Source organism: Xiphias gladius, chromosome 3 (genome assembly GCF_016859285.1).
Source record: "Xiphias gladius isolate SHS-SW01 ecotype Sanya breed wild chromosome 3, ASM1685928v1, whole genome shotgun sequence".
Classification (NCBI taxonomy): domain Eukaryota; kingdom Metazoa; phylum Chordata; class Actinopteri; order Istiophoriformes; family Xiphiidae; genus Xiphias; species Xiphias gladius.
Genome location: NC_053402.1, coordinates 15,919,594 through 15,944,777, shown reverse-complemented (window position 1 = coordinate 15,944,777; position 25,184 = coordinate 15,919,594). Strand labels below are relative to the sequence as shown.

The following is a 25,184-nucleotide window of genomic DNA, read 5'->3' as shown; positions in this document are numbered from 1 at the left end:
CTGCAGTTAACGAGCACTCTAGTGGGAGAGAAACTATAATGGCAGATTACGGCTGTGATAATGGTAGACTCTTTTGTGTAGGCTACTCCTAACAATAATAGAAAACCTGTCCTCACCGAGAGGAAGGAAAACAAACGAGGAAAAAATAAACTCTCAGTTTGCAATCCTGCAAAGCCTGGTGCTTTTATGTGATGTGCTGACTGGGGGCTCAGTGCTCTCCGCCTGTGGATCTGGATCCCAGTCAAGGGGATCACGCATGCCCAACACCCCACCAACCCTCTCTCATCCACCTTCATCTTCCCTCCACACAGTCGCACATTTACTCACTAACAACGGTGTTTTTAGAGGTATATCAGGGCATTGCTCCGTATTTCTGCCACATTCTATGATTTAGCTTTATTCAAATTCATGAAAAATGCCGCAGGCATTTCTCTTTATTTCAGAAAAGCAGACTGAATATATTAAATGATTATTCAGACTTGAGTATGTAATTTTGAAGCATTGGATAAGAAACTAGTTTCAAAACCAACATATGGTAAGCGGCTAAGAAAACAGGTTACAGACAGCAGAGTAATTCAAAGTGGGTCTCAGGAATGAACACAAAGAATTCTGGTTATTAGGGATTTAAGTGAAATCATGTTGGATATTTGCACATCAGTTGTTTGTAAAAAAACACATTTCAGTATCAATATATTATGGAACATATTATGTATTTGGTATGAAGCTTCAATGGGCTACAGAAGAACATCTACTTAAATTTCCTCTTAATCACTAAAAGACAGCAAAACAAACATGCATTCAGCTGCTCTAAAATCCCCAAGAAAACAGAGAGCACAACAACAGGGTGAACATATAAAACATAGAAATTTGTAGTAAACCAAGCACAGTGTGCAGACAAATCAATCCTAAATCTATTCCACAGAGCGATCAAAACTCAGAGATGAAGGGTTTGAAGAAGACTAGAGAGATTTTTCTCTGTCACAGCGGGCCTACAGGTGTCTGGGGTGAAGAGCCGCTGCTTTTGTTGACAAGACTGAGATGACAGCATCAGTTAGTGGTGTACAGCAATGAGAATTCATGCAATTAATCTCCTGACTAGAGGCCCTTCATCCACAGCTACAGTGTCAGGCTGGTGATAAGGTCGTGCTGAGTGACCAGGCTCTGTTTCCAGCTGATTAGTCGAGAGAGTTTACAAAGCTGCCGCAACTGTGGGCAGCCATTTGTCAGGCGCCCTGTAATTAATCCATTTCCATGGGAGCCTGTTGGTAGTCTGTGGGGATCACCGAGGTGGCCCATGAAAGGCAATCATTAGACACACAAAAACCGAACTGTGTGACACACAAAACAAAGACACAGAGGCCCTGTTTTGAGTGACACCGAGGTAACCAATGTGTTCACAGCCCTTTACCTCTGAGTAAGAGGGTTGATTAGAGCAAAGCCACAGATCAAAGCCTGGAGCAGCCGCCGCTATAGGAGAGACAGGTGGGAAGGAATTAAAGAGGACAAAAAAAAGATTGTTCTCTAAGTGGACTCATTTATCCAGACACTTTAGGGTCAACGCTTGTCTTTTTGCCATGACAGGCAATATTTGAGTGTTGTAAATGGTTGACATTTCCAGGAGGATGTCCTGAAGATGATGTGAAAGGTAATCCACATACATTATCTGCGGGAGAGGAAGACGCGTATTGACTAGAGAGAAAGCTGACTGTTATTTGACCCTTAGAACTGAGATTAAGCCATGCTATGCTAATAGCTGCATTCCCTGTTGATATCATTCCACACGTCACGAGAGGCGATTAATGCTCATTAATGGAAAAAATGTTTCTTCAATCACACAGGTGTTTGACACCATGCCTTAGCGCACAATGTTATCTCCAGCCCGACCAGAGAAAACAGATGTCCAGTCTCTCCCTATACTACGGCATTCTGCTCCCACCGGGCGTTCACAAAGTCACCCAGTCACCCACGCATTAAAGAGAGGCAGCTGCAAGAGCATTAGTGTCCAAAAATTCAGTAGAGAGACAGACATAAACAAGCATGACAGTTGGTTTTGGGGATGCAAGGAACGCTGATTGACAGTGCTCTGTCGGCCGGATTAGAGACGTTCATTTCGTCCTGAACTCAATTATATTTTACAAAGGCTGACATCCCCAGTTAATTGCAGCCTTTCCACATGAGGGAATTATTTGCACTTCTCAATTCCCTGGCCATGTGTACTCTGTTCCGCATGTACAGGCTTCATCTAATATGTGGAAATATTGCAAATTAGATCAGTAAAAAAAGAAAAAGGGAAAAAAATCTGGGAAAAGAAAAAAAAAACTTAGGGAAGTGTCGAGAGGCAGAAAGGAGTGATCCGCTGGTACAACTTCAAGAGAGAAGCATCTGGGTGAGTAGTCTGCCTCGGTCTCTCAAGTGTGTCTTGATTTCAGCTCTGAGACAGCTTAGTTCAGAGACAGATCCAAAGTGACAGCATGGCGATGATTGACACGGTGATGAAGAGGAGAATAGGAGAGGAAGGGAGGAGAAAAAGGTTGTGCAGCGCCACTGGCTCCACCGTGCTGAAAATGTGAGTCTTGCCCATGGAAGGATGTGACAAGAATCCCAGCCCGGGCTTATACTGAGGAGGTAATGTCAGGGAGGTAATGTCAAGGAAGCCTACGGGCTCATGTACAGGAATGTCTGCACATGTGTGCGATATTTGCTTACATACGTGCCTGTGCGTACATTAGTGTTACTGCGTGGCTGTTGGGGGTGGGTCGGGGTTGAGGGATTTGATGTAGGGGAGTGAAGTGAAAGGCTCTTGTGCTCAGTAGCCTGGATTACCCAGCCATTTCTAATTCACCCCAACTCCTCTCTGTAGACATCCCATGGTTGACATGTGTCACCACACACAGTCAGATTAGCAGGCCTCTAATCCACCTCTGGGGCTGACGGGGTGGGTGGGAGGGCTGTGGATGATCTGCCACACCAGGAATAATCAAGCACCTAGCATCTCATGAGTGGTGGGGGGGGCACGTTGTTGCTCTCCTTACCGTCGCTGCTGTATGTATGAGGTGCCACGCAGCCTTGGATCAGGTTTGTTGCAGTGGCTGACATGTGGACAAACAAATGGCAGCAAGTAGTGCTAAACCAAAGAGCTTTATAGGCCCACATCTCTCTGCTACCCTTGGGCTGTCCCTGATCAGCGGGCAGCTAATCCCGTATCATTGTTTCGTGATTTTGTTTGTTACAATGGGTATCAGTGACATCACTGGTGTTGACATCAGCTCACCAGCAAACAACACCAGTGTTTATCTTTGTCTGTGAGATACTGGGTGAAAAACACTCCCAGATGGGCGAATGCCGCTGCCAATGAGATACCAGAGTAAATAGGTAGACAGGAAATATTTACTGATAATAATCTCATCAAACAGATGAATGGAGGTTCTCTTTTCTCAACAATAAACATCTCCTCTGTTGTGTTAGACTGGTAGGAATAATAAGTGGTATAACACATTCTGCATCCATCCTGGTAAATGGAGCGTGATAAGTACGCATGAAAAAATAGTCGCTTAAATGTACACATTTACACCGAGACAGAACGATTCACATAGTGCTATAAACCAATGATTCAATGTATGTTTGATGACAGTGCCGGTCTATGTGCTATGACTCATTCCCTCAGTGTGCCTGGTTCTTGTCGCCTCTTCCACTGATCTCTCATTTGGTCGTTGTGACCAAATGCATGCGCAAGTCCAGATTAGACCACGGTATAATGCTACGACTTTGTACGATATCCAGAGGGCTTTTACAGTTTCGAAATGGACATAAACAAAGAAAGGAGAATTATTTCGGGGGGATACAATATTCCAGTCGTATCACGTCTTAAAGAAAAAAACTCTCTATTATTATTATTATTTATTTATTATATTTGTCTGTTTAGGTATTTATAGTAGTTAAAGTTTGTTGTGAAGACCTTGTTGAGAAAAATTTGAAAACATTTTACCCTGCCACCTCAGAAGGAGAGCTGGGCAGCAGGGCAGTCAGACAGGTCAGGTCTGAACCGAGCACAGGGACTCCCTGCCGCTGCAAGTCAATCCACTGATTAAAACAGGCCAATCACTCTTAGTGTCAATGTAAGGTCTGCTAAGGACATAGTCTCTCTCCCCCTTTAGAGGAGGAGAATGGCTGGTCAGAGTGGCAGAGGGCCAATGCCGGTTCATCCAACCGCCCATTAGTAGAAGTGAACCAGTGAAACCCCACCTCATGAGACCCATGATTCAATACAGGGCAAAACCGCTTGCTTATTAAGCTTGAGCAGCTTCAGGTTAGTCTGGAGTGCTTTTGCTGTAATGATGTAAACAATTCATACTGGTATCATTATGTGAGACAGAATTATTTTGCAAGTCATTGTTCTGTCATTGTTTTGAGTGTGGGTGTTGCTCTCCATCTGGGAGATAGGGAAGTCATTTAATGAGCACAGCCTGTTTCTAATCACTGTAAAAGTAATGGTGAAATTGCTGGAAATTACATAAAATTTGTGCCTATAAAATCCATGCAGCAGCAATAACCTTCCAGATGTTGCTTAAGGTCAGGTCGTGCGATATCCAGAAACTGAAGTGAAGTCATGTATAAGATAGTTAACTGCAGACAAAAAAAAAAAGAAAAATACCTACCGGATAACTACTCAGGCAGCCCCTTATTACAGCATAGTGTGGCCTCTGTGGTTATAACAAAATATGAACGATATAGACAGTCATCATGATGGAGTAGTTGAGCTTGGCATGTACGGGATATGTAATGTATTCTCTATGTGCTCGGGTCGAGCTGTTCAAACACACGTATTTACGGTTGGATGTGTCTCAGGGGAAGCAAAGCAGAGGTTAGACACAGAGACACAGATTGAACACTGGCCACCTCTCCGCTACAGGGCCTGGCCACCAACCCCACAGAATTTTTAATGGCACACTAAAATGCTGCGTAAAGACTAAATTGCTGCCCTCAATGGGCAACAGATGATGGAATTAAAGAGATTTAGAGCTGTAGGGGAAATGGGCTGCGTGTTTGATGTGGGCCTGGGAACAAGGGAGGAGAGGAAAGAGGGCAGCAGAGCAAACCAAGGGAGCATCTGGCCCTTGTAGGGACAACGCAGCTCTCTGGGAAGTCTCTACGGAGCGAGAGAGGGGCTGACTGATAGCTCTTTCTAACACCCACTATGTGTAAGGGCTGGCACTCAGCTACTAGTAACACCTGCTTCGCCCATATGGCGCTACAATATCACCCATCACCTAAACAAAACTGAAACATGTGAGGTGTAAAAAAGTTCTAAATGTGAAATTGCGAAGCCAACTCAAAAAAAAAGAACACTCACTCCAACCCTACCCCTAATCCAGGTAACCATAGCAACCCCTCACCTGTCGTCTCCTAAACAAGAAGAGGCAGACAGCCAGGTCAGAGTGACACATTTTCCGTAACTAGCGAACACAGGTTGATTTTTCATGTGCTACGCAGTCCCCCATCCTCTCTCTTATTCCCACCAGAGCATAAGCAGACACACGTAGTCTCCTCCACACACCAGATTTATCATCTGCCTTTTTCGCACTTCTCTAATGTGGTTTCCATTCGCTGTCTCTCATTCACCAACACTTGCAGTGTTACCGATGCACACACAGACACATAATCACGATAACACATTTCAGCTTCACTACTCTCGCCACAGGAAGCTGGCAAAATGCCTTCCGCCGCCCACCAAAATGGAAAGAGTTATCCTGACCTGGCATATTCCGAGCCCAAGTGAAAACGTGGCCCAGTATAAAGGGCCGGTGGGCTGCAGCAGCCTCTCTATTCACTAGAGACAAAACCTGGATCTGTGGTATGATCTGGCTGGCTGGACTTATGAATAGAGACAGCAATCCAGCAATGACAGACCGCGTTAACCCTCATACTATGAGGCGCTGCCTCGCTGTATACAACGTAAATGGAGAGGGAGGTGCTGGTGTGTAGTACTAGGGAGGGCGCAGACGTAAAAACTAAAAAAACTGGCACTGATGATGACAGCTCTGTGCTGCATGTGCGCTCATGAGAGAGCCATGCGCCACATAAAGAGACTGGGGATTCCAAGTACACAGCCGCAATATACAGAACGACAAGCAGCCAGTGAAAACTCCAGCAAAAATTTACTAACCGCAGCCTCATCCCTCACTACTTTCCCACACAAACTTCTGCTTTTATCTCATCCCAAGTGTGGAGGGAAGTTAAAAATAATTCAGAGAAGAAAGGGGGGCTGGCAGACTGACACATTCAAACAAGCTCTGGTGTTAGGGATGAAGCTCAAGCACAGCGGCTGTTGATAAGTTAGGATGGGACAGACTCTATCCTGGGTAATAAGAGGGGGATGGGCCTCACCACCTTGGCTCTCATTTTCCCGCCGCTTTCATCTCGCTGCACACCGTAGACCTAGCGACTCACGCAGCGAGCAAAACACAGCCAAAACCAATAGCCAGCAGATAGCATCTCTTACGCTAACAAGCTTTTCACTTGGGGATACCATCAACTCCCTGGTTTTCATATAAAGCTAATTAGGGATGGACTGAGAAGCAGACCTGCAGCTATCTATCCACCCTGTTTTTATCCTCTCTCCTCTCAGTCTCTCAGTCTGTCTCTGCCCTGCCTCTCTGTCTCTTTCGCTATGTCTCACTCTGTCTGTCTCCCGGTCCCTCTCTCATTCTTACAGACACACACACACACACACACACACACACACACACTCATGGACACTCTCCTCTGTCTCAGTTCAATCCACACTGCATTCACTCTATGCTTCTATCTACCTCTCCATCTTTCAATCCACTACCATTGCTGCCTTCACTGCCACTGTGTCCAGCCCAAGGCCACTACTGCCTCTTAATCCCATTAGACCAAACACAATCAATTATCCAGCCAGCCATAAGGATCTGAGAGCATTAAAAGGTTAGCTCAGGAGATTTAAAGCCATTGATGTCTATGACAGGAATGCACTCCTCGCCCCTCCCTTTAGCAGTCCCTGCTTACCAGCGTGTTAGTGTCTGTGTATGTTCATCAACATGTCACCCCGGCACCAACTTCAGCCACCATGCATCGCTTGCGGATCTTTAATCATGTCCCTGCAAGTCCCGGCAAATTACTGCCTTGTGATGGTAATCGATAAAGCGATAAACGCAGCCAGGCACTGCAGCTGCTGGGGTGAAGAAATACCACCGCTGCCACTGGTTGAGTTTTTTTGCTCATAATCTGATCCCCTCTTGCCAAGAGTAAGGGAAAAAAGTAGAAAAAAAAAGACTCTCTCCTTCCAAATAGAAGAGGCACAATGTGGGGGAGAGAACAATGCACCCTGATAAAGTGTACTGTACTGGCACTGACAGATGGTGGAGTTGTGGAGACACAGGTGCAGGTCAATCAATGCTATCAGGCAGACAGACCGATATAATAATATTGTAATCTAGAGACTCATCTCAGCGCCCCCCCCTTCGTCACCGCACCCCTGCATGTCCATAAACTCCATGCCCCTTTTGCCGCTCCATTCATCGCTTGATCTAATTCTCTCACTCCCTCCCCTTTATCTTTCCCATACACGCTCTCCTCACTGACTTGTTCCTTCTCAGGCGAGAAAATTAAATACGATCATTCCTCTTCAAAGGCGCCACTATTAGCCACATAATGAATATTCAGTTAATGTAGCAGAGAGAAGAGACTGTGAGTAACAGAAATAAGTGACAGCAAGAAATGAAGGTGAAACTCTCGAACTAATTTTTCAACGCCCTTTCAGCACCACTACAAAAATCAAATGAATGTATACTGGCATATCATTTCCCTTACAGACTTAACAGCCAAATAACACGACTCATCAATTATTACAAATACCTTATTACCATGAATGAACGGTTCTTTGACATTTAACAATGTGATTGTAGATCTACCTCATCAGAGTCCAATACATCATTTATGGCTCATTAATATTTCCTGTGATGAATCATTGATTATGAGGCTATTATGAAATACTTCCTCAAATCTCATGTCCCTGATGCGACCTCCGCTGGAAAACCATTTGGCTCAGGCTTGAAAGGCGCAGGAGCACTTGTGGGTCTAACCTTAACTCCACTCCTACGGACTTGCCAGTCTACGTTCCAGATGCCGCTGCCAAGCACCTTCTCCACTGGGATTCAAATGTGTTTCCTCATGCAGACACGATAGCCACTTTCCAATTTCAACTTCATCTTAAACCACCTATTTCTGCTGCCGTGGCGGCGATTGAAATATGAAATCCTGCATATATACAGGCCATTACGGCAAATACAAGGGCCCAGCTGCTGTCTGTCTACCCAGGGAAGTGAGAGGAGAAGGAACAACAGGGATCAGCGACAGCCGGAACACATTTCTATTTATTTATTATTCAATAACGTTCAATTGGCCCCTGACCCCCAGCAGAAGCTCACACCAAACTACCATCAGAAGAAAATGGCAGCCTTGCTGAATCGGGAGGAAATCAAACAGAATCCCCGGGGCTGACTGGTATCAGAGTTCAAATCTGACAGAATTTGATGAGTCTCCCCTTCGAGTAAATCCTTTTTGCTGTTTTTTGATTCATACGGACATAAGTCAAAAGCACAGAAATTCCTTTTCTAGGGCAACACCATGAACATACAACACAGACAAGAGAACATACAAATACCACATAAATAAATTAGTCATCCCATTAAGTCGAGTCTTCATGAGCATCCTAGAAAGTGATGAGCATATTTCTGATATTGCTCTTGCATCTGCTCTCTCCCTCCCTCTCACTCTGTCTCCAACCCCACAAGCCAACATGTTTTTTCAGGGCAACATGTACTGTTTTATCTGTTTTTTTTGCCTCTCCCATTTTCAACAGAACGGTTTGATGGGGAGAGTCTTCTAACCGAATTTCAGCCTGTGAGAAAAGATTATAAAGTAATTGTTGTTCAAGTGCAAAATAAATTAATTGATTAGCATAGCACAAAGCACAGACACTAGAAAATGGTGTGGGAATGACAGTGGTGGTGGTTGTGGGGGGGGGCGCAAATGCTGCTAACACACTGTTGTCTGCAGTTTTCAAGGTTGTTTCTGCTGTTAATTAGTTCAGTTTGATGGCTCGCATCCATGGGTGCAGTCTAACCCAGTTAAGTCAGCTGCTCAATGAGTTTTCTCCGAGCCTCAAATACTGAGCCGCTGCTCTACGGGAACCTGGCTCAAGGTTAACACCATGGTGTCAGTCATGCCCAGTGTCCGGCGCTCACAGTCTGCCATGCTCCTCAAGTGGCTGCCAGAGAACACTCACCAAGGTTACGGCTGTCAGAGCCTATGAGTAGTCCACTTATCTCAATCAAAGTCCTTCACAAATCTTTGAGGGATTGGTCCTGCCTTGCTTCATACTTGGAAAAATATGGACTTTAACTCATAACTAAAATATGAAGGCGGGGGAAACAGTCACGCTGTTGCACCTAAACTTAACAGCCTGATAAATAACATTGCGGATTATTAAGCCGCAACCAATCAAATAAACATCTTCAATTTATCAATTAAAATTGTCGCATACTGAGGGAAACAGATGAACACATTTGCATATTATTGTTTGGCATATCTCTCATCTGTTAAAGAAAGAACACACTCAATGATACTAAATTTGTGGGGGTTTTTGAGGTCAGGGCTTTTGATGTTGATGAATAGAAAAATGAAATACATCTTTAGAAAAAACAAGCCTGTGTGCACATGCAATAAGTTACTCTGAAAATGCTTTCAAGTCCAGGAGAATAAAAACAAATCATACTGCATATTTCTGCTACTGGTTTCAAACAGCAGTAGCAAAAAAATAAACTACAGAACTAAAAGTATTCCTCCTTGTATATTGGATACAATATGAACAAATGCCTTTCATTTAACATTGGTCTATTATTAATGGCCATAAGGAAATGACTGTTCTTAAATGCCAAACTTCAACCACAGAGATAAACTGACATATCTTCATGTCCCAAAAGTCAGACTGAAAGTAATGAATTGTGCGTTAATGACAATAAATTACTTGCATTTTATTTCCACAGGAAACAGTCTATAAATTGGTTGACAGGCAAAGTAAATGTATTGTTATGCAGCATAAATCACTAGCTAACAATATGTCACCTGTGTATTTCCAAAAGTAAGAGAAATCCTATTTCAAGCCACCCACCTGCTCGATATTTCATACATAATAAGAAATGATCTATTCTCTGTGATATCATGCACAAATGGAGCAATTAGCTATGATGGATACTGGGATAATTATTATTTCAGGGACATAACAGTGAGGTAGACACATGCTTTCAAATATCAGATTGTTTGTGTCCAGTGAGTAAAGAGTATCACAAGATGACAGGATTGTCAGTCTTAAATGCTGGAGCCTTTTTGAATTTCATCATGCTGTGGCATTCGTGTGTGTGTGTGTGTGTGTGTGTGTGTGTGTGTGAGATCCCAGCAACATCCTCCATCTCCAGGGGCAGCGGTTGCCTCTCTCATCAACCATGCCCTGCCAATGTGACTGTCACTCCCAATCTGCACTGAGAGGGGAGCCCGTGCCTATTTTTATAAATTTATTCATATTCATTAGTCCTGAGTGTCATTCATAGCAGCAGTTCTTTAATGCGGTACGTAACCATCAGAGGCTGGAGGAGCCTGCCTCCTCTCATCTCACAAATTAATAACACAGGCAATCACTGCAAAGGTGCCTACTGTCAAACAACAATGGCTCCTGATTTCCATCAACTGTGCGCACTTCCTCATTTCCACGACACACAAAAAAACACTCATCAGTGGCCTCCCCTTGGGGAATCTCAACCAAAATGCCATTGTACCAGCCTCTGAAATATGAAATCATTAATTTAAGTGAGAATTAATTACAACCTTTTTTTCCCTTGACCCACTGCAATATTCTGCCTCATAACATCTTGGTGGCAGCCGGTTAATTGTGCAGAATAACTGGTGTGAACGTCGGCTGCTAATGAGAGCAATTAGGCATCAGACTCACACGAGATTTAACTACACTCGCTCGCTGAAAGACGGCAGGCTTGATTGGCTTGTATATGTCACGTAAAGCACAGGATGAACTAATTCTATAGAGTCAAGCAGAACACAAGAGTCAAGTTTTTCCTCTATGAGTGACATCCTGGAAAAATCCACTCTTCTGCTACGACTGACATCACTGTACATTTTGACATATAAAGACCGTTTTTCTCGAATCATTGAGACCCATCATATTTGAATATTTCTCTCTATACCGCACATCCACTTTCCCATGCACCATTTTCGGAACCTTGCCGACTGAAATAATGGAAGTGGGCTGCTTTTCACAGCCTTGCCATGTTTTTTTCATGGCCATTGTTTCTGCTTCACCCCACTTTTAATCAAGAGCACAATGCACCCCCCCCCCCCGAACACACACACACACACACACACACACACACACACACACACACACACCCTCCACTCCTCCCGCCATCCACTCCACCCCACTGTACTTCACTCTGGACAACATTAATAAAACAAGCTTTCAATGATGCAGAGTGCAACAGCACGTTGGGCTCTGAGCAGTGGTCTGATTAAAGCTTTTAAACACTGTTCTTTTAGTTTGCATATGTCAGCTTTGCAATCTGTGTTTGTAAGAAGGTAGGTAGGGTACATGTTCTCTCTGTCATTTGCCTTGCTTCTTTTTCTCTTCTTCACTATTCCTCAGTAATGCAGCGAGGGCAAAAAGAATGCCATGTCCACTTTAACATACAGTACATGTAAAGTAATAACAGGAGCTTCAACAATAAAAATCCGAGCATCAAGAGCCGAGCCCACAGAGGAAGATAAAAGAGGAAAGGTAGTTGCTGTGCTGAGGTGATTATGCTTATTGTCCACATCAAACGCCTGTATTTCTTTCTACAGTATGTCTGCATGCTGCACAAACCCAGCCATGTCCTTATTGCACTCTGTTCCCTTACCTCCCTACAGTTGTGTTTTCTGTGTTGCAGGGTCACAATATTCACTGCGAAGCATTTGAAAGACAACAGCGGATCAGCATATCAAGCACTCAAAGAAAACATTTTTGATTGGTGATTTCTTCTCACAATTCCCTCTCTATAATCTAATGACGGCAACCCATGAGTGATTACAGAAGTGGAAATAGAGTCTTTTAATTGAATTTCATGAAATTAAACATCAGCCAGAGCAACTTCATTAAACTGATATAATCCCACTGACTCTCCCATTTCTGCTGTCCCCACAGGCAAAGTCAAGACATGTCCAGCATTGCTACAATAAGATATGTGTTCAAAAATGTCCTTTCAAAGAACAAGGAAATTACTCTTCAATTTGCAAGCCCCCCACTTGCAAATTGAAATAGCTTGACCAGCAATTTGTGAAAGCTGTGAGGACAATGACACTGAAAGTTAGCCTTAGGCCTCTGCAGCAGCAACACAAGTCAGAGCAGCTGCAGCCATCATGTGCCCGCATGCAGAATCTGCTCACACAGGGGAACAACAAGAGCCAAGCCTGCCTTTGTTGCTGCTGTAATGCTCTCGCTTAAGTCAGGCATCACAAATCAGTTTTGAACCATCATATGTACGTCACATGTGATGTAGATCAGATTTGGCTTTACTCTCTTGGGGAAAGCTCTGTGTCAGCCTAGAGTGTGTTCACATATCCGCCGCATCTCCAGCATGGAGACATGGGCCAACACTGTCAGAAGTCCTCCTGGTGCAGTACAGTACAAGTCCCCAACAGGGGACGCTGGGGCTCGCTTGTTTAGGTACGTCTATCTGCCTCTGAAACAAGAAGAGACAGTGACCAAGGCATTTGGGACATGGCATTCCCCTGCAGAATTAAACAGGCTGCGTCTCAAGCCCCAGTGACAGGAAATCTCACTCAGATCACAAAAGCCAGCACTGATTGCGTCTGACATGTGCATCCGCTTCCATCAGATGCAATGCCTTTGTTTTGTCGGGATTATTTGTTTGTAGGCATTTGTATTTTTGTGTAGCCAATGTACTTGTGTGAGTGTGTTAGAGTGGGTGTCTTTCTCCACTCAGCCTTCTTCTCTTCTAAAATTGAAACTGTGACCTTTTTCTACATATTGCCTGTCTGAGAGAGTATGTAAGAGTCAAAGGGTGTGTAAAAGGGTGATTTCAAATTAAACAATTAGACTCAAGGGAGGCTATCCCGAGATGGGTTGCGGCGAACAGGCCAAGCACGCCACTGAAATACAGGGGTGAATGTATGAAAAGGGAAGCAGCAGGAGAAGTGGAAGGGTTACTGTTTGGGCTCAAACTGGGCACACTAATCCCTTTGATCCCCCCATTTTACTGTCAGCTGTTTCCTAGCTACCGTCGGATCTGCACAGAATTTAGGATTTGTGCTACTGTACACTACAGCAATCTCTACCCCACTGATGCAGCGCTCTCCTTTCTTTCCTTCATCAATACCCCACCCAGCCCCCACCCACCCACCCACCCACCCACCCATTGCCTCCTCACAACGTCCATAGCAATGCTCATTTCTCTCTCTGTTCCCCTCTCTCCACCACCTCACCGCAGTTGGCAGAGAGAGCGACATGGCAGGGAGACAGGTTAAATTAGAAAGTATTTCGCACAGAACACCATCCGAACATGACGCTTCACACCGAAAAAGCTGATTCCGATTTTGTGTATTCACACGAGACACCATGGCTGTGCCCCACTTTCATTAGTTGTGCCGAAAACAGCATTCATACTGGTTTGCTCTTTTATGAAAGCTCCATTTAGCGATAATGAAACAATCTGTGCGTGTGTGTGTGGATGCATGTGTCAGAGGAAAAAAATGGGTGTGCGTAAAAGGGTACATGCACACTTTTGCTCTGTGCATGTTTGTATTTCTGCTAACATACATTAAAGCAATAAAGGCACTTTTATTGGATTTCTCTTTCAAGCTGCCTTTGAAATTGAAATAAATAGGCAAATGTATCTGCACGGGGTCTCTTTTATCCTTGTCAGTATTGGTTGCTTTCAGAGGTGCAATGCACCACAGACTTCCTTCTTAACCTCTGAGGAGCTCTCCCCAACTGATCCTAAATCATTCCAGGCAGAAACACATGGCGGACTCAATTTGTGTATTGGCAGATTCATGCTTCATTGTCAAACACTGGCTCTCCATGGCCATGCAACTATTAATCCTGTAAGCATGTAACACACACAGTGAATACCACAAGTTTCTCAATTTGTTGATTTCAATAGGAGCTGCTAGGCTGCATTGACTTTTTTATGTACTGTAAGCTTACATAATTTGTATCATTCAAGCAGTCGGGCTCTCAGACTAGCCCTATTTTTCGGGTGCCTTTGTTCATTGTGTACGTTTCCATTAAGGATTTTCATTCCTGGTACTTAATTATTTCCTTAGAAAAAAATGAAAATGCAATGATCCAAGACATTATGGTCAAATGTGTTAAATATGTGATAACCATGATAGGGTAAAAAAATTACCGCAGATATCATCAGGTTGAAATTTGTTTTTTTAAATCTGAGTATATCTCTCTACATGCAATTTGCTGTAGGGGAGGAATTCAGTATTGGACAAAGGCTTTGTCTGGGCTTTCACCCGGGGCTGAATCCACCCATATGCTTTCGGTCTCACACCTGAAGCGCTTTCATGGCTTGTGCTGAGGGGCCAAGGAAAGGGAATCCAGATGTGACACGAGCCGGAGAGCAGAAGCCTGCAGTTCTTCTGTCAGTTCCCATCACCATCACACTTCTTAGCTGACACGTTGCTGATGTTCGCGGCAAGGGCAGTGATCAAAGATATGTGTATGTTAAAGTGCTGCCATGCTACAATGACAACCAACTCTACTCTGCCATGCGTACCAGACAGGAATTCCTTATCAAACAAACAAAAAAGCGATGCAGGATGACATTGTAGATAGGAATTTCTTTAGGTTTATCTCGGTTGATGCCTTCACATGTTTCGTGCTTTCACATCCACACTGACATCCCTTAGTATCACGGCTGCAAGCCATTTGTTTACAGGGAAGGCGGAGTACTGTCAAAATGAGACAGGAGCGGGGGGCTCTGCCTATCTTGGGGAAGAGGAAGAAGGCAGGTGTTGGGAAAACAAAAGCTGATATCAAACATGATATGGGATCCCACGTGGCTAAGAGCAGGACAATGGGGAATGAGAGTCAGCTCTGGCCCTAATCAATAGTGAGCACAAGGCATCGAGATGCAGCTAGAGGCATTTCGCCAGGCCCCCTAGTGGGACTGGTAGGCCTGCTGCCAAACACAGCCTGAGCAGAGCAGCAAACTCAGCCCTGCAGATGGAGAGCATGGAGGCTCCTTCTTTCCAGACAAGACCCTGCCCATGGATAGGAAGTATTCCACAGACCGAAACAGTTTCTCTGCTCATTCGGCCCCTGCCAACGTGCCGGCCCCTGACTCTACTTCCATGCAGGCTGCTCATACAAAAAATGCTTTCTTGAAACAGCAAGGTAAAACTTGGCAATATCAGCTGGAAGATGCAGCTTTGATAGTAAAACAAGTGGGCAGGGAAGTGGAAGCAAAAAACTCTTTCGTGCTCTTCAGTTCCATATGTTGCGGGACTTGTTCTTCAGCTGACGTTTTTATATTTCCTTTCCCATTTATCAGTGTTGAGTGTAAGACAAATTTTGGCGAGTCTATCAACACTGTCACGTACTGCAGGGAATCATGCTTCTGGTGGTAGGGCAACATAACCAAGTGCTGTGATGTTGGTTTGAGGTCAGCAAAAGAATGGAGCAGAACATCAAGATGTGAATTAAATCATGTGAATGTACAAAAAAAAAAAATTATATAGATTTCTACCGCTGTTGTTTTCACTAGGAGAAAGGGAGGAAAAACATGGGCCCACCACCCCCACCTGCACCACAGTCTTTCCTCCATCCCTCTTTTTCTTTGCCTCTTTTGCCATTTATTCACAACACAAGAATACACTCACCAGTCCCCAGGAGGGGAAAGCTGAATGAGAGCAGAGATTCAGTGCACACATTATGCTGTAAAAAGCATTGTTTTTCACCACAGTTTTCAGTGAGTTGCCTTTGTGTTGTTTAAATGTTTACATGGAACAGCTTGGGGGCTTGAAGAAAGATGTATGGTCCAGGAATACTGCCTCAATACAATCCCTCTTTTCCCTGGGTGAAAGTAATGACACCATTTTGAGGGATTTTCAAATGGATCCTTAGAATGATACTTTGATGAAGCAGCACGCACGACATCTCTTCTCCCTTTTCAAAGTGATTAAACAAATTAAACAAATAGTGCCACTTTGCATCCCCCTCTCTTTCCGAGGTCATTTCCTCTTTCAATTTCTGTCCCAGCTCAAGGCCTGCTCTGAGACATTTCTTTTTGTTATTGATAGTTGAGGAGGTGCCTCCAGGTCCTGTGTCAGATTGATAATACTTTTAGCCAGGAGAATTAATATATGAGGAATTTGTCTGTTTCCCCCTGCAGCGTTTCTCCCCTCAGTCTCATCAGTAGGCAAGGAGACATGGAAATAAAACCACTCTCAGCTGTTTGATTAAAACTGGCCCCAAAAGAAGCAGTCGTCAGTCAATGCTGCTATTATTGAAAAATACCTTTCCTAAACTGAATTTTTCACCCAGTAAGACAAAGAAGGGCTCTGTGTGGGTAAAGGAAATCAATCTGCAAAACATGATTTTGTGGGGTGCAGAAGTTGCTTTACCCCACAGGTTGCATCACACCCTGTATTCTCAAACCTATCAGTAAAAGACAACCCAGGGTTACTATGTGTCTGCTGTAGCCAATAAAATTCTCGACACAAACTCACATTATAGTAATAAGTACTTGACACTGGCACGGCAACAAAAAAAGAGCAAAAGTCCAGCATAGTAAGTAATAATTTCAGTCAGCTACTCTAATATGGCAGCATTACAGACACATGGTGGGAGACAGGACTCTTTGCCCCATGCAAATAGCCATTACCATACCCCTGTGGGCGAATGGCAATTACTGGGCAAAGGGTGAATGCCAAAACCCTGTGGTACAAGTTAATTTGATTACATTTCCATTATGAACTATAAACACTGTTTTGCTGCTCGACTGAGCCAATTAAAGGCTTCCTGAAGCTAAAAAAACGTCGACAGCGCAGCAGCCTTATTGTTCTTCAACAATAAAGTAGATCATAATCATTTGTCACTCTTAAACATGTTTGAGTTACAGGTTGCATTTTCTTTCTATTCTGAAAAATTACCATTAAATATTTTCTCCGAAAAATGGATCAGGCTTTTTCATTCATTTATTTCAAATTTTGCTGCGAGTGAGCACAGCTTTTTTTTTTGTAATTCAACTGTGATATGTTCCATCTTGGTGAATAAAGCATCTTGTGGCAACATGAATAAACATGTGTAGACAGCATTTGGCAGCCAAAGAAAAAGCAGCCAACCAGCCAGACATGGGAGGCAGGCACCGAAGACACAGAAGGAGTCTGATTTGGAAGTCAGGCTGCCACCGCGTTTCACCTGAGGCTGTGCAAGCCACTAGCTGGTCTTTCTGGGCATGTGCCACATTGCGAAGAAAACAGGCACTTATTCCAAATTTAAGCAGGCATCTGTTGGCTCTCTGGAGTAGTAAACATGTTTAATTGACTACATCTCACCAAACATGGAGATACATATGTCATAAATATGCACTGTGTGTAATGATGGTATGGTAGCTGAGAAGTTACAGAACTCCCACCGCCACGTCAGTATGCCCCATATGGGACTTGCGATGTGATCAAAGTGCTTTAAGTTTGGGAAAATGCAATGACTTCATCACATGGCTCATGCCTGAGGCCAGTGTGGCATCAGTGTGAGTATGTGGGTCTACTTTTGTGGAGTTACATGCAAAACAGATTAAGGCTTCTATTATTTGTGATGGAGTGTTGTACCTGTGGGCACAGATGATCGGGTTTGTCATCAGTCTTTGTTGGAACTAGAAGATGCCCTTGAGTTTATTAAAACTGTATTATATTTCTCTTGATGCAGTTGTGTAATCTTGTACACATTGATTTTTCTATCTTTTTTTGTGGGTGTGTTTGCATGCGTGTGTATTAGTGTGTCACTGATGTAGATGAATTATGATCTGGTGCCTGCATTAGAGCAGAGAGTTTTAATCACACAAGGATTCAGAGTGTTTTAAACAAATGCTTTTTTGTAAGCATGGTGGATTATCATAAGATTTAAAGATTTGGAAATGGCTGACAGCTGTCAAGCTGCATAATAACGTACGTCCAGAAAATTATAGCAGCTGCTGGTTGGCAGAATGTCAATGCTGCTATCTAGATTAAAGCTCAATGGACAGGAACAAAAGTGTCAGCAAGCACACGCACACAATTTTACAGACGCACACAACGAGGTGCACACAGAAACACGGTAACTCACAAGACATGCCGAGAGATTTCAGCAGCAAAGGCTTTCAGGAGGGGTGAGGAGATACAGAGACCACCACGAGGTAAAGAAAGACAAAACCCCACATCTATTTATTTGGTATTTCGATGATGGGGTCTAAATGAGTCTTAAAATGGACTGCTGAGAGCAGCCTGTGGCGGAAGAAAGGTCCCCCTGTGGACTCTATCGGGTATCCTCTTGTGCAATGGAGCTGCCTAGAGTATTGAACACAGCAAGAGCCTCGGTAGGAACCTGGTGAAAAACAAGTACACGCCACCTTAGGCTCCTTGGGGGCCTCATGTACCTGTGTATCGGCTAATGTACGACAGGTCCTTAACTCTCAGGGAATGACTGCGGCATCTCTAACTTTATGCAGGCACAGCCACACTGCCAGTCATATGCAAACACTGATGCCCCATGAGGAGGAGATCTGATTCCTACTTCTGAAGAACAAGACCTTTCTGGATGCTGAGTTGAACCCCTACTAAGACTGCAACTGCGTCTTCACTAAAGAACCTAGAGCAGCGATTGTGCGCCATAGAGGAGGTCCTTCTCAATTCAAAGAGCAGGCAGACAGAGGGGTGAATCTCTCACCAATGCTAATGCGCAGCCGGGAACATTCAAGGAGCCTGAATGCCAACTTCAAGGATGAGAAAGAGGTCTGTTTGGGGAGGAAAGGTAAAGACCTGTGAAGTAGCCTAGAAGCGCTCAAGAGATCCTAACAGACTCCAGGCATGTTAGCTCAAGAAAGGGATGGTAATAACAGCTAGAGGAACTGTGCCCTGAATAATAAGAGACGCCTGAGACTCTTTTCAGATAAGGTTGGGAGCACTTTAGAGCAGTGCGACCTGTTCAAAGACAAACAAGCAAAGGGATTATGCTGCTTTTAGCACTTTGGTGCACTGAGCATTGTGATTATAAGATGGGGGGGGGGCATAAAGGAATCACTTCTCATACGAATCGACTTCTAATACGAGATTTTTTTCTCTCTTGGGACCTATTGAAGTAAATACCTCAAAGATTTGTGTGACAAACATGCGTCTTTTTTTTTTGGTGGCTCTGCATGCCCCCCTGTAATAAAAAAACCATAACCTGGTGGTTGAATTCTGAAGCATAAGGTTAAATGCCATTTGATGTGAATATACATCGAGCCTGATCATGAAATTGATAGCCCAGTTATCCCATGTAGTATACTTTGTCCTTACCTCAACTTACCTTCAGTTCTTGTGACAACTGGCAGTTATACTTTTCCAATTATGAAGTGGCTTTCTGTCTCTGTCTAGCATCTACTGTATATCTCATTACCACCTCAGTGGTCAAGAGGTACAGGCCATCCAATGACAGATGAGCAGTGACGGGCCATATCAATTTCACAGTAATTGTACAATTAGTGTAGATCATGTTCATGCCTCTATCCACATGTCTCCGACTGTGTTGGACACGAATGAATCCCGGATGTCTTGATTTATTCATTCAGTAACATGCACATTACTTTCACACAGCCTGCAAGTAAGAGTGCAAGAGTATAGTGGACATTAGGCAAATGTGATACAGCCCTCGAATAATGGCCCTGCATCTCTGCCCCATAGTCACGTTCATACAAGTTAATGACTGCCTCTGCTAGGCTATTAAGGTGACATATAGGCAAGAGGGGCGGCTCAATATACAGACACTGAAACAATATATTCTGAGGTTTCTCAGCAGGGCCACCTGTCTTTCTACAGATTTCGCTAATGATTAAAAACATTTTTAAAGGTCATGTGGACCCTTCCAAAAGTAACTATTAACCCCAAGCCTTTTTAAAACGCGACCACACACAGTGAAAAGGTAAATCTCTGACTGATGCATTTTAAATTGTTCACAAGTATCGGGTTACTCAAGCCAACCAACCTTTGTCACTTAATATTAGTGTCCAGTTTTGCGGACGCAGGCTGTTTAGAGCTTGCGAGTGGCCTTGTGGTTACTGTGGCGGATGTGGTGGAAGGTGAAAATAGCTGTTTACACTCGTTGTTGTTTGAGGGCACGAATCTGACAAACACGAATCTTATTTAGTGTGTGTCAGGCGTTGTACTGTAACTGGTCTAAGTTTGTCTATATGACCAGATCTTTAAAAGCATACAGGCTCATTTTGGAATAGTTTTTGTTTTCTCATATATTTTTGCCCGACCTCATTTACCACTATACATCCCTTTCACAGACTTTCTTGTGCGCTTCTCTGGTCGCCCCCGACAACAACAGTAGCTACACTATTTGAATAGAGAATCTGAGTTGCGCATCTTACCCTGAGCCCGAGCGCCTAGGATAGAAGTCGCCGACAGCAGAATCCAACAGGAGACCCACACCTGCCCAGTCCGCCCAGCTGTAACCATGGTCCGCGGCGCCACCGTCAGCCCCCCGGTGCGCCTTCCCCGTCTCCACGCTGGGAACATGTTGCTCGGTGGCCACACACTCCCGGGAAGAGTCCTGGCTGCTGCTGGTCCTTGCGCGTCAGACTGCTCCTCACTGGTGATGAGGGCGAGTGACTGAGGGAGTGTTGAGAGAGCTCACTCCGTCAGAGAACACCAGGCATGCAGACAGGCACGCGGTGGTGTGAAAAGCCAGTGGACAAGTCCCGCACGAGCAAGGCGGAGTCAGTCCAATTGAATTTGCTCGGCTGTCAAGTGTGCGAGGCAGCATATTGACATCATCTTCTTGCTGCCCCGAATAACCTCCGGTTGTGACACGGAGATGTGGGGACAATGAAATTCAAGAATACATGACGAGACGAGATGGGGACTGCACACAGTCTCCAAGTTCATGTGACGTGAAGACGACAGCCTGTGCTCGGGCCGAGAATGTGTGTTTGACATAAGTCGCTCTTCTGATGGAGGAAAATGAGGTATGTGTTTCCTACGGAGATACCCCTCCTGTCTTTTGAGCAAATCACTTCTGCAAAGCCACCTGCCCCAATCTCATTAACCAGTAAGGCCGCACCGTGGCTCCCAGGTGTGTGTGCTGTTTGCGAGTGTGAACAGACTCAGTCTACCTTCCTACACAGGTTAAAAGGGTTTCCTTCTGCTTACAAAAACGATCTCTACACATGACTATGCGTTCGGGCAGTTTTTTTTTTTTTGTTTTTTTATGAATTGAGTGTCACATAGACTATAGCAGTGCGCACAACCTGAACCCAGCAATGCCAGGCCAAGTGTTCTGTGCGCTACTGCCACCATGCGGCAGAGAGTGGTGGGAAATATCTGTTTGGACAGCTAGGATTGATTGCTGACACGTAAAAACCAAAAAGACAACCAAATATTTACAAACAGATGTTTTTGGATGTTTTGCTGCTATGGGTAAAGTATTAACTGGGTCGCAGGCGAAAAGTAAATGGTATGAGCTGTGTTCTGTGAATCCATTTATCCTACACAGGCCCCCTGTAAACCTGTGGCTCGGTGGCCTGGTTCAAAGCAGAACTGGCACACCGTTACACAGACGAATATCACACGAAATAATCTTACACCCGAGCTGAATCTAACGTGATCCAGGAATTAGTTGGACATCATGCAAAATGGCAGACTGTTACTGTGTGAATGCTCACCCCAGCAGACTGCTCCCGCCATCTCTAGACAAAGGATAAAAGGCAAGTTTGAGCAGACAGAAATCATGGGCACTTTTGAAAAACAGAGGAGGGTACATATGGGCTGTGATATAAGCTTTGTTGTCCTTTCCTCTTTTTGAACTCACTGGAAAATGAAAGCAGGGAAAGGTACGCTTCAAAGAGCTGTCATAATATTTCTGCCTTAAAAACATATCTGTATGTGTGCCGCTAGATTTTGTGAGTTTTGGAGACCAGCAGTAATATTGACAGGGAACAGGGAACATCCAAGCTACCGTGAGCTCAGTAAAGTCTGCCGCTGCTTTTCAAAGAGCTTAGCTGAAGTGTAAACAGAGGTGGTACTCTTTGCCTGTGGGATGCTGCCTCACCTCAGTCCCTTTTATGCTGTGCTTTGTGTAGTCCCACAGTGAATTTGCTCCCCTGTCCTTTAGTCTACAAACACCAGCTTCCCTTTTCCCTGTGTCCTATGTCTCATTGCTGCCAGGGGCTCATTTGGTGTCATTCCTTGCTCCCTCCCTTTATTTCCTCTCTCCTCACCCTGCTGCCACTCCGTTCACCAACCCCCTCCTGATAATGATGTGCTGATTATGAGGCTCTTAGGCCAGCAGATTGCTCTCCAGTCTCATTCGCATGCAGTGGAAAATTGCTGCTGTCTTGGAGCACCCACCCCACTGTGCGTATCAGGCAGGTTGACATTAGCAAGCTGCTGGGAACTGTGCTCGGGCGCGAGGGCAGGTGCTCTGTCTCCGTCTCTATAACTTTTCTGCATCAGAGGAAGCACAGACCGTCTGATGCCATAAGCCACACGGGGGGTTTACCACAGCACCAAAATAACGTATTGTATAACTGACATTTATACATACACTTGCAGAGAGTAACTAGTTTTATTCGCCAACAGAGGCACAGTGTATTACAGTTTTACAGTGAACATAAAAAAACAGGCTCATTTACTGACTTTCTAACACTACTTTTTTAGGACAGACGCTCTTTGCAGTTTTGTTAACATAAATTGTAGAGGCATCAAACACGTGTAATCATTTGTATCCTGGGATTCTTTTTTTTGTAATTTTTTCTTTTAACGTCAGGATCTTTGGATATTCCAGCATGTTCTCAAGGTCAGTGACAGTCACTTGGCAGGTTATTGCAGTTCACCGTCAGAGGGACTGCAATGCTAAAACACTTGCATATAGCATCACAACTAAATAAATGCTCTTGTTGGTTTGGGAGATGGGGAATGCACCATCAACTTGCCTGATTTGAAATGGCTTGATTGAAATGAGTTTTTTTTTTTTAAATTGGCCCGGTGCTGCCTCACTTATGCATGCAGGCATGATAGTGCAAAGGGAAACAAAGTGGCCATGAAATACCAGACTCTTCTTATCACATCTGTGGGTGCAAACAGTAAAGTTACCATGGTCTGTCTGCTCTAAACAGAAAAACAGTCCAGCCATTCGCTTCACCTTTGTTCTTCATTCTCTGTGTTCCTCTGTAGATGCTGCTACCATTTGACACACATGTTGCTATTGCTGATTTTCCAGCAAGGAAGCGCTCTCTCACAAGTGCCAGCATACACACATACACATAAACACTACACAAAGTTGCTGCATCAGTCTTTTCTCTTCATCTATAGTGTCTCACAGAGACAATCTGATTTCTCCCCAGCAACAGATCATCTCGCAGCTCTTTCCTTGTGAGAGTGGCAAACTCCAACTGCAACTCCAACTGCAAATTGAAACATGAAAAATACAGCTGCTGCTACGAGATGCATAACTGCATCTGAGCAGACATCGCAGGACAGCATCATATTCTATGTCACTTTTAGATCTGTTTTCTCTCTACAAGGAAACCCAATTTGTATATCTTTGTGCATCTTCTGGACCTAGTAACTGAAATTCTTTTATGATTTCACCACAACAAAATAAGTTTCAAAATAAATTATTCTGAAGAATAGCATATTAACTATAGCATCTACAGCATATCAAATACCTCTAGTTAGGTTACTTAAGGTTATGTGTTGTTAAAAACACAATACTGGGTAGGTCTCACAATATTAATAATATCAAAATATTATACCATTATTACCCAAGGGACAACTCACTTAGGAATATTGCCTTGAATCACTGGCATAATTGGTCTCCTCCAGTCTCACTTTGATGTAAATAACATTAGCAATTTTCCAGTCATTTTGAATTGATCCTTCACCACAGAATTCTGCCCCAAGAAGCAGCTGGGAATTGGATGTCTAAAAACTGGAGATGTGAAGCATGCATTTCATTCGAGTTGTCAGAGAAACTGCAGCTACCTGACACATGCAACATTATTGGGATTGATTCTGTGCCATGCCAGTGGCAATTTCTGTCGACTAACACTGACAGAAATGAGCACATGAAATGGTATACAAACACATGCACACACATTACATTTGATGGCCACTGCAGAGCCACACAGTTACATTATGACTTCACATTATGCTGTAATGTAATGTGCTGCCACTCCAGGGCCAACTCTTTATCAGACTGTTTGCTTTCAGACCAATTCTTTTCATAAATCCGTCGAGCTACCTGACTATTTGACATTTGTTTAGTGATTATTGTATCCTGTTTTATGTTTTGAACTATTCCTCCTTCCTGTGTCACTCCCAGTAACCTTCACCACACTGATTTGGCAATTTATTGTCTCTACTTCCTCTCCAAGTTTCTGTTTAGAATGAATGGATCGCTTTTTTTTTTGTTTTTGTTTTTCTCTCCTCCTTCTCACTTTCTTGGCTCCATCTGAGCAGCTGATAGTGTGAATCCTGTAGCACTAGAGCATATAAAGAACAGTATTTTCATTACATGTGGTCATTTTTAGCTGAAGAAAGAGTGAAATATTAGTTTACAGCACTATATAGATAGTGAAACAATCAATGTTTACCACATTGTGCTGCAGAGTTATGAGATTCCTTTCTAACGAAATTGAAACACACTAATCAATAATTATTCCTTGTACATGAAAAGGAGTTCCTTAATCATGAGACAGTTTGGATCCCTGTAAACAAAAACGAGCTAAACATGTGAAAGGGAAAAGCATTAGAGAGCATATCCTTGATAATTTTAGATCATCGGCTGATAAAGGTCATCTTTGTTATCTTCATATTCAGCTGCTGGAAGGTAATTAAAGCAG

At 43.8% G+C, this 25,184-nt stretch overlaps 1 protein-coding gene across 10 annotated transcripts in view; it reads right to left on the bottom strand.

Moving 5' to 3' along the window:
- The window catches only part of sdk2a (sidekick cell adhesion molecule 2a), an 82,290-nt gene extending 60,988 nt beyond the window's left edge, over positions 1–21,302 (bottom strand). For all 10 annotated transcript variants that reach the window (XM_040119644.1, XM_040119694.1, XM_040119634.1 and 7 more), the window contains exon 1: positions 20,712–21,302. In XM_040119644.1, the coding sequence (XP_039975578.1) occupies positions 20,712–20,859 (148 nt within the window). In that variant the 5' untranslated portion in view covers positions 20,860–21,302. The remainder of the gene's footprint in view (positions 1–20,711) is intronic.
- Positions 21,303–25,184: the final 3,882 nt, after the last annotated feature.